This window comes from Cydia amplana, chromosome 3 (genome assembly GCF_948474715.1).
Source record: "Cydia amplana chromosome 3, ilCydAmpl1.1, whole genome shotgun sequence".
In the NCBI taxonomy this organism is placed as follows: Eukaryota; Metazoa; Arthropoda; class Insecta; order Lepidoptera; family Tortricidae; genus Cydia; species Cydia amplana.
In genome coordinates, this window is record NC_086071.1 from 5,733,923 (window position 1) to 5,744,247 (window position 10,325).

At 35.1% G+C, this 10,325-nt stretch overlaps 2 protein-coding genes and 1 long non-coding RNA gene across 4 annotated transcripts in view; all 3 read left to right on the plus strand.

Annotated features, from left to right (window-relative positions):
* Window positions 1–10,325, plus strand: part of LOC134662437 (uncharacterized) — a 333,293-nt gene that overhangs the window by 133,046 nt on the left and 189,922 nt on the right. The window lies entirely within an intron of this gene.
* The window catches only part of LOC134662453 (uncharacterized), a 167,563-nt gene that overhangs the window by 98,960 nt on the left and 58,278 nt on the right, over window positions 1–10,325 (plus strand). The gene's annotated exons all lie outside the window — the stretch shown is intronic.
* LOC134662431 (cytochrome P450 4g15-like) lies at window positions 599–6,776 on the plus strand. The gene is made up of 10 exons (XM_063518652.1): window positions 599–835; window positions 2,372–2,569; window positions 3,182–3,364; window positions 3,777–3,846; window positions 4,165–4,291; window positions 4,377–4,566; window positions 4,761–4,873; window positions 4,957–5,194; window positions 5,838–6,023; window positions 6,591–6,776. Exons 1-10 carry the CDS (start codon window positions 628–630, stop codon window positions 6,767–6,769), a joined length of 1,692 nt encoding a protein of 563 aa, XP_063374722.1. The 5' UTR covers window positions 599–627; the 3' UTR covers window positions 6,770–6,776.

Here is a 10,325-nt window from a genome sequence, read left to right on the forward strand (position 1 = left end):
TTTGCATTAAATTACTTTGCCGCTGCTGTGAATAAAATGCAAGTTTGTCATCAGTGTTTAAAGAAAAAGAGTCTTTACGAGCTGGTGTGGTGAACAATTAATTAAATTACTTACCTGTGAGCGATTGTATTTTCAAAATCATAAGAATAAGAATAAGAAACCATTTATTGCAACACAAAAAGCATACAGGTTACAAAACATAAGGATTGAAAAAATAAGAATAATTGTGCGGCAAAAGGAACGGGCTCAGCATACGCTGCGTCAGTCATTTCATTACAAATTGCCTGCGCAGCGCTGATTTTCAGTCCGTCCCCTTCACTGAACCACATTGACATTTATGCGGGTTAAAAAAATCAATCATTCAACTCAAATCATAAGAACCAAAAAAATAAATTTTAAAATCAACCGCAAACCGCAATCTCGTGCAAATCTATATCTTCATTATCTTCTAATTTACTCCTTCACTACCTACTCTATCCTCTGACAATTTTTTCTAATGGCAATCTTCTTCTCCCTATCAACTCCTATCGGGTTGAACCAAATTTAATTTTATACCTACTCACGGAGGTAAACGACGAAACAGTTAAGTAGGTATTAAAATTTTCTTTTTCTTGTACCTATAGAAAAATGTCGACAACAGTGGAACCGTTGCCAGAGATCCCAAACAGCACGAGAGCGATGTTCTACCCGCTGCTGGTGCTGGCCTCCGGCCTATGGCTCCTGTACCGGTGGCAGCAGAGCTCGCGGCTGTACAAGATGGGCAATAAACTACCGGGGCCCATGGCCGTGCCGATATTTGGCAACGCTTTGTTAGCGCTTGGGAAAAGGCCCGATGGTAAGTTTGTCAACTGATAATGTTTGGCGTTTTATTTTATTGGTTTGTTTTTAAAAATATAAGGTTAGAAAAGAAAATAATTGATTTAAAGTGGCATTATTGCTTATATAAAATTTGTAGCATCGTTCCCAGACTTACCTGCTTGATAAAATAATTGTCAGAATGGTCATTGGTCAGGTTGCGTAGCCAACGTGCAAATCGTCAACGCTCCGTGGCGTAGCGTAGTCAACTATCTCTATCACTCTTCCATATTAGTGCGACGGAGACAATTTTGTTTCTTTCGCTACGGAGCGTAAGCGATTGTAACGTTGGCTACGCACCCAGGTCATTCGTACGTATACGTACCGTGTTTATTATTATTCGCGCCTACCATTTACGATATAGCAAAGTATCACGTAGGTACGTTCAATAAATATTAAAAGTATTTATTGGTTTGTTAGACAAGGTAACACAATGTAAATTATTGCAATCATTTGTACTTAACATAGTTCCATAAAATTAAACTGAATTTACATTTAAATAATTACAACTGCAGTGCTGCACACCATCCTGATAATGTATTAAATTAAAAGGAATTAACAAATGAATAATCTTCAGTGAGTTACCTAAAAGAAAAGTATAACAGAAAAGTAATGAAGAGTAAATACATTTTTCACCTTACGCCCATGTGACGGTAGCGAAACGGCCAAGCCACGTATTTTGACTAAGGTGTAGACTTTGTGAAGTTGGGCGTGTAGAATTAGAAGCTTGGCTCTACATGAGATCTAGTTTTGACAGTGCGAGCCATAATTATGGTCTCGTCTTGGCAAGATTTTACATGAAAATGTTTTGGTGGGATCAAATATATCGGAACAGCAAAGGCGCTCAAAAGTATCTGAACATTCAGTTTAACGTCTTGATAATAGAGGTTTTTATTCAGATATTTGTGAACACTTTGGCGTCTCGGATATATCTGATGGCCATGGCGACTGTACTTTAAGTCCACTTAATGGTCTTGTTGTTATACCTAAGCTAAAAGGCTCTTGGCTATTTTTTTCGCTGCCATAGTAGAATTATTGTTAAGTCCTACATATTTAATAGTATTCGCCACCCTGGATAACTTTTCCAAATAGTGCTAAATCTCGCCTAGCTGTTCTACATAGAGAAATGTACGAGAGATCTCTTTTTGATAAGCTATTTGAGAATGGTAGACACTTTTGACGCGTAGTTTGACTTTTGGTGCTGACTGTACTCGTATGACATATACCTAGTAATTTAATTGTAGTTAGGTCTTCTGTTATTAACTAATCTCTGATAATGATAATAGCCAACGCACATTTATAACACTACATCTCTTGTAATACAGATAACAATAACAATATTTTTATTCATAATAAAAGTTTAGCAGGAACGTTACAGTGAGCCCCGCACTAGGCATGGCCTGTATCGCGGGGGTTATGATTATGATTATTGAATTTGTGGTCCGCAACAGCTCGAATATTATAAGTTGTTTTTTTATAAAAAAAAAAAATTAAAATTGTTATCAATTTTTTTCAGATCTGGTAAATATCGGCCTTCAGTATGGGGAGAAATACGGCAGCGTGATCCGCGGGTGGCTCGGCTCGAAGCTGATCATCTTCCTCACGGACGCTGACGACATCGAGGTCATCCTGAACAGCCACGTGCACATTGACAAGGCTTCCGAATACAGGTTCTTCAAGCCGTGGCTAGGAGAAGGCTTACTTATCAGCTCAGGTATCTAACTAATTACATAACTTCGTTGATTGTTGAACAGTCATCGTCAATATCAGCGGTTAAGAAGTAACACGAACCTACTTATACTGCCGTATTCGAATTTCAAGATATTCACAAGAGACGACACGTACTAGAATACGTTATAGTTTAGATTTCAACTAGTTCTCTTTTGCAGCGCAATTCGGGCAACCAATATCACTTTTACGATAGATCGTGTTAGATATCTATTAGATGTGAATTAGATCTCTAAGTAATATCTTGTGGAAATCGTTCAAGAGTATCTCCAGAATCGCGGAAATGTCAAATTCGACAGGTTAGATCTTAAACATATCGTTATCGTATCTTGGCGATGTCTAAAAGATATCTAATAGATGTCTATTACAAAATCCGAATCGGGCCCATAGATTTTTTTTTCCAAATGTAGAGACTTAAATTGGCGAGACTTCCACGATAACAATTAACAGTGATTTAATAGAAGTTGACTAAGTGATATATGTATAATAAAGTTGTAAATTTTAATGCGTGTTATCTAAATCAATCTAGTGGCCTGTTTTAAATGTTCCTAATCATAACAAACTAGAAGCTTCCCTTAAATTACGTAACTAATTTCAGGCGAAAAATGGCGTTCTCATCGCAAAATGATTGCTCCAACATTTCATATCAACATTCTGAAATCGTTTATGAGTGTGTTCAACCAGAACAGCAGGAACGTGGTTAACAAGATGAAGGCCGAAATGAATAAAACCTTTGATGTCCACGATTATATGAGTGGAGTTACAGTAGATATATTACTTGGTAAGGATTCTCCACAATTTATGGTTGCCAATATGGTTGATAAGCAAGCAAATCTGCACCTCTGACAGGACAGCATGAGCTCATGGGTTTGAGAGTTTTAAATGAAAACATCTAATTATGCAATGCGTCACGTTAGCAATTATGTGATACAATATTCATTGATTAATAATTTTACGGTCATCCTTGAAGTAATGAATATTAAAGTAACAAACAACTCTAGCCTCATTACTTACATTATACCTACCTGATATTGACTTAATTAAGTGCAGACAATGCATTTTATTTCCGTAATAATGTTTATTTTGTGCAAATGTAAGACCTTTTGTTGCATAAATTAATATAATTTCGAAGCGACATTAACAGATTGACGCAGTTGCAATTAATATAAGTAGTTCAAATTTTCACCTTGCAGAAACTGCAATGGGGATCACGAGAAAAACTCAAGACGAGTCTGGATTTGATTATGCCATGGCAGTCATGAAGTAAGTAACATTAAGATCTGTATAATACGGCTTTAATTTCAAACACCAGGGGGCCGATTTTTGAAATTCGACCGCTCGATTTCGCGTATTTCTTTCAGTAATATCTCCACTACTAGGCATGTAAATTCTACTAATAGAATTGAAAACGAGTGGTCAATATCACTAGATTCCCAATTTATATTGCTCGTATTTCAAAAATCAGCATTTCGCCGTTTTCCACCTATTTTCTAGTGACGAAATCGAGCGACCGAAATTCAAAAATCGGCCCCCAGTTTTCAGAGTCTAAGCTATTGATCATTGCTGTTTTTTTTATTGCAGAATGTGCGATATCATCCACCAGAGGCATTACAAATTCTGGTTGCGATTTGACGCTATTTTCAAAGTAACTTCATTTTTCAAACAACAAATTAATCTTCTCAATATTATACATGGACTAACGAATAAGGTAATAGACATAAAATAAACATAATTATCTTCAAGTTTGATTTTATCTTGCTCCATGATAATTAAGAGTGTTATTACATTTATAGGTAATCAAAAGCAAAAAGGATACATACTTAGAAAACAAAGCTAAGGGTATAATACCAGCATCGATTGAAGAATTGACACGTTCCAAAGAAAACGACGAAACTGGATTAGCGAATAACGTGAAAACCTTAGCTGATTCTGTTTTTAAAGGATATCGGGATGATTTGGACTTTAATGATGAAAACGATGTTGGTAAGAATTTCGTTACATTAATTGGACACTTGGGTATGAGGTAAACTACACTAATATCTACTCCCAACCAAAGGTTGGCAACTTCACCACTGTCTTTCGACTTTCTATCAAAAACTTATAGGCGCCAGCGACAGGTCATTTTCAGTGCCACTACTTAATTAGGAACTCGACTTCAAAACTATGTATGTTTTCAGGAGAAAAGAAACGACTTGCGTTCTTGGATCTTATGATAGAATCGGCTCAAAGTGGTGCAAATAAAATAAGTGACCACGAAATTAAGGAAGAAGTTGACACTATCATGTTTGAGGTACGATTTGAATATTACCCTACCTGTATATTTGAAAATAAAAGATAAATAAGATTTCAATTCCCATTATATAAATTCTTCAGGGCCACGACACTACGGCCGCTGGTTCTAGCTTCGTACTCTGCCTCCTCGGAGTTCACCAGGATATTCAAGCTAGAGTATATGATGAGTTGTATGAAATTTTCGGGGACTCCGACAGACCGGTCACGTTTTCAGACACTTTACGCATGAAATACTTGGAGAGAGTTATTTTTGAGTCCCTTAGGATGTATCCACCAGTACCAATTATTGCAAGGAAACTGAAACGCGACGTAAAGATTGGTAAGTGGGCGTTTTTTTTTAAGTTGTCCCCTACACTTTTAAAAAAAAAAAAAAATTATGTTATTTCTACTCAGAATCACGAGCTCTTTCTATCCTAATAGGAGAAAAAAAGTGTCCCAAAATTTCCATACATTAATCGATCTTTCCATTCCACGACCGCCATACAAACTTACAAAGTCTATGAAAAATGGTGACGGAATGGAAATAAAAACCTTAGGACACTTTTTTTTCTCCTATTAGGATAGAAAGAGCTCGTGATTCTGAGTAGGAATAACATAAAAATCCCAAATTTGAAAAAAAGTGTAGGGGACAACTTAAAAAAAAAACGCCCAAGTATTCCTTAATTAATTCACTTTTCACTCCCTCCTCACTACAAGCTTACACACATACACACACACACTCCTCTTTCTTTCCTAATTCCTATTCTTATGTTTAATATAATTATAAATTTTAATACTGGTAACTCGTGATGATCATGACCCCCGCGATACAGGCCATGCCTAGTGCGGGGTTCACTGTAACTTGCCTGTTAAACATTTATTGCCAATAAAAATATTGTTATTGTTATTAATGGTTTCAACATTTTGCCTATTACTATTATTTACTATAGCTCTTTCATTAGATCAATGTTTTTTTTTCGTAGCCACTAACAACTATGTACTGCCAGCGGGCTCAACCATAGTTATCGGAACATTGAAGGTTCACCGCAATCCCAAATACTACAAGGACCCAGATGTGTTTAATCCAGACAACTTCTTGTCTGAAAACACCCAAGACCGACATTACTACAGCTACATCCCATTCAGCGCCGGGCCTAGGAGCTGTGTTGGTAAGTGGGCGTTTTTTTTTTGTCCCCTACACTTTGTTTTCAAATTTGGGATTTTTTATGTTATTTCTACTCAGAATCATGAGCTCTTTCTATCCTAATAGGAGAAAAAAAGTGTCCCAAAATGTCCATACATTTTTCGATCTTTCCATTGCGCGACCGCCATACAAAGTCTATGAAAAATGGTGACATAATGGAAATAAAAACCTTAGGACATTTTTTTTCTAGGAAATTTGAAAAAAAAGTGTAGGGGACAACAAAAAAAAAACGCCCAAGTACAAACAACAGAATTTACGCCAATTGTATAATTTTATTGCTTTATGCGTTTGGCTTCATTCAAAATATTTCAAATACATTTACATATTTTATAATATGTCATTTTCTAAAATCGTAAATGTTGCTTTTCTATGGTGATGAGTGAAAGAGTGAAGTGTATTGTGTCATTCCGATACGGTTTTCGGTGAATTGGACTCGATAAATCACAAATTCCTACCTAACTGTTAATAAACATGACTTGACAAAGCAATTTATAAGTGTAATATAAAACACAATGGTATATTTCAATTACAGGTCGTAAATACGCCATTCTGAAGTTAAAAGTGTTACTCGCTACGGTACTGAGGAACTTCAAGATGGTCTCAGATATTCCTGAAGACCAGTTTATGTTAAAAGCCGACATTATTTTAAAGCGATCAGATGGATTCAGGGTCAGGATTGAACCCAGGAGAAAAGTTCCAACAAGTGTGTGAATAATTTTACTGTCACAAACAAAAAAGAAAGTAAATTAAACCTATGCTAACACAAAACTAAAACTAAAACTAAAAACTAAATATAAAAAACTTCCCCCAAATCACTCCCTTCCGGCATGGTCGCAAGAACGCTAGCGGCGTTGCCCCTCTGCACCGCCAGGTTTAGCCTCTGGGCAAAGAAAGCGCCAGCCCTATGATCGCCTGAGATGCCTACTAGCCGAACCGACACTTCTCTGACAAAAACCCTGGTGTCAGACGACCACGGGCCCAACGTTTCCATCGCAAGCGCCGCAAACTCATACTCCTTCGTCAAGAACGCGTATTTGCGGCGCTTGACAGTCTGTTTACTGTTTCTTAAAATAATATACCATAATATGATTGATTGCTAAATCATTTCAATAATGTTTCGTTAGTTAAAAGGAACAGTATCCTAAATACATATTTATTACACATTGACTACTCAGAAGGTGTTTCAATGTGTTTCTAGGATTAACGTTGCCACTTGTAATTTCATATCTAATTACCTACCATAATAGTTATATGCACTTAACTGCGCATTTTCATTTAAACTTGTACTATAAAGCGCGACTTGAGTCGTGTTTCAGTAACGTCTAACAGTCACATTCCTAACAAAATGTATGGGATTTGACATTGACCGTCAGTTTTGTGACGATTGCTAACCGGCGGTTAATGGTACACAGTTTAGTGAAAATGCCCACCTAAATCAATGAAAAATCAAAATACACGTATTACAAGAATACCTTCTGTAGGTGAGTTCATTTGTGATTTTCAAATGTAATTTATTATGTTCATGAGATGACTATTTAATTAATATTGGGTGTATTATACCTATTTCGATTTAAGTAGGTATACTTATATTATAATGTATTACTAGAACTTGCTTTGTAACTTGGTGCGCTTGATAAGACTTGGTTATGTGTTAATTGTTTAAGGTATCCTTAAATATTATATTTTCAATACAATACCATCATTTTCTGAATAAACATTTTATTAGTTATTTAAAACCTTCGCGTTTTGAACACATATTAACTCGCATTTATCCACATTTAGCCGCCACCATGACCAGTGAAACCTGTGTCGAAACGTCGGTAAATAAAGGTAATTGAATAAATTTCGCGTTAGACCCGTCTATAAATGTGAGTTAATTTTATTAATTTTCATTTAATAAACATATATACTCCTTGTTCCTAAGTCAAATGTTTAATATGTATTTTATTTTAATTAATTCGTGCTTAATAAAAATGTACTTACAGTGTCGTATAAAATGTACACCCTCACACGCTAATTATTATAAAGTATGTAAACCGCGTGTGTATTTACAATACAGCTAAACATAACCATACACTCCGATGCCTGTTTGTATACTTAGAAAAACTCGCTTAAGAACGTATTGATGACAAACGCATAGCTTGCTAAATATTGTTTATTTTCCTGAATCTTCTTCTAATCATGTGAAGGGATCATAACTTAACTAGATAATATTTTGCCAATATCTTGAATAAATACCTAAGTCATATAATCTATAGGCACAGACATTCTAATCAATTAAATAATAAATATCACACAAATTCTTTCTTTTTCTTATATTGTATTCCTCCGCTTTGACTTGATACTCTTTGATAATTATTAATTAGTAATAACTTAACACTTAAGTAGTAAATATTCAAGAACTGCGAAATTGCGAATACCCTAGCATGATCAATCATGATGATAGAATTATAATTATGTATACAGGGTGGATTTTCTTTTTGGGTCAGTGAGGGCAGCTACCAGATCCCGTGCTGCTACGAGAAAACGGTCTTAGGAGACCTTCCCTCGATTTCAAATTAATGAAGATTGGCTTTTACAGATTTTGGAAAAAACATAACTACAGGGTGCGAGATAAAGGTAATTTTTGACAAACTTTTTTTGATGCCAATCGATTCGCATTCCTATTGAGGATCAAAAGCTTGTATGGAACCAAAAAAAAGGAAAACCACAAATAGAGGAAATCTTTTCCCATACAATTTGTACTCGTATGTCAATTTCACACTCCATAGTAAATGTATGGAAAAAGTTTTTATTAATTTGTGGCTTTTTAGAACATTACCGTAAGTTGACCCCAAAGAAACTATTGATACTAGATAGGAATGGAATCGAGTGGCATACAAAAATAGCATGTGAAAAATAAAAGTTTTCATTTTCATACAAATTGTATGGGAAAAGTTTTCCTCGATTTGTGGCTTTTCTAGCCGGAAATTATTTTTTGGTTCCATACAAGCTTTTGGTTCTCAACAGAAATGGGATCGATTGGCATACAAAAAAAAGTTTGTCAAAAATTACCTTTTTCTCGCACCCTGTATGTTTTTTCCAAAATCTTTAAAAGCCAATCTTCATTAATTTGATATCGAGGGAAGGTCTTCTAAGACCGTTTTCGCGTCGCAGCACGGGATCTGGTAGCTGCCCTCACTGACCCAAAAAGAAAATCCACCCTGTATATTAGGGGCATCTGAAAGTTTTTAGTATAGAGAAAAGTGTAGTATTGAGGCCCTCACTCTTTATTATAAATTAATGCGTGCGTTAACTCTTTCTTATGATAATACATATATGTAAAAAAATCATTAGTATTGGAAAATGAACAATGCTCATTCATTCTCGAAGCCCTTTTTCTGTGGTGATTTTGGGTCCTCCGAGGTTTTTTATGATAATCATGAGGTAGGTACCAATCGATAGTAAAGTTTCAACACCCTTAAAATAAATATGTGTCATATTAAGAAATAAGAAATCACAAATATTATATTAAAAAAATATTATTAATACCAAATGATTAAATTACGTAGTTAAGCTGATCAGCTTGTATAGCTATTCATCATTTACCTACCTATATCTAGTTGCTTATATCACTTTTCCTAGTTTACCACTTTTCATACAGGAGAAGAACTTAAATTACTGATATAATCGTTTTGAGATATGCATCTACATTGGTAACTTGAAATTGAAAGTCCTTGTAATTACATTAGTATTTCTAGTAGTACTGTAGGTACCTTCTGGTACATTCCTGTAATAATAACATTTTCGTAATAAATACATAGCGTGGGTAATAAATCAAACAAATACAGTATAGTAATAATTCAAATCACGTTATCTACTCAGGAAGTATGAATATCTAATTTTTGAACTGTTACATAACTCTTATAATTTTATAGTACTTTTGTATATATGTATTACATACATGTGATCGTCCACTTAAAAACTACATTAATTCCTTTATAGTCTGTGCTGTGAGAGTCTGTTTCTGATCTGATGTCGAGTATGTTTGCAGAGATCGTTTGCGGTAGGTCAGATTCTGACCTACCGCAAACCTTTATATAATCATAATTCGTGTATCTCCGTCTCTGTCACTCCAATAGTTCAAGAACAATAAAGGTGGTAGACCTTCCAATAAATTACTTACATAGGTATTATAAAGATTAGTTTCTTACTAAGACTATAGTTCGTTTTTTTAGCATTAGAAAAAAGGTAAACAATCTTGATGAGTCTTTTAATTGAAAAACGC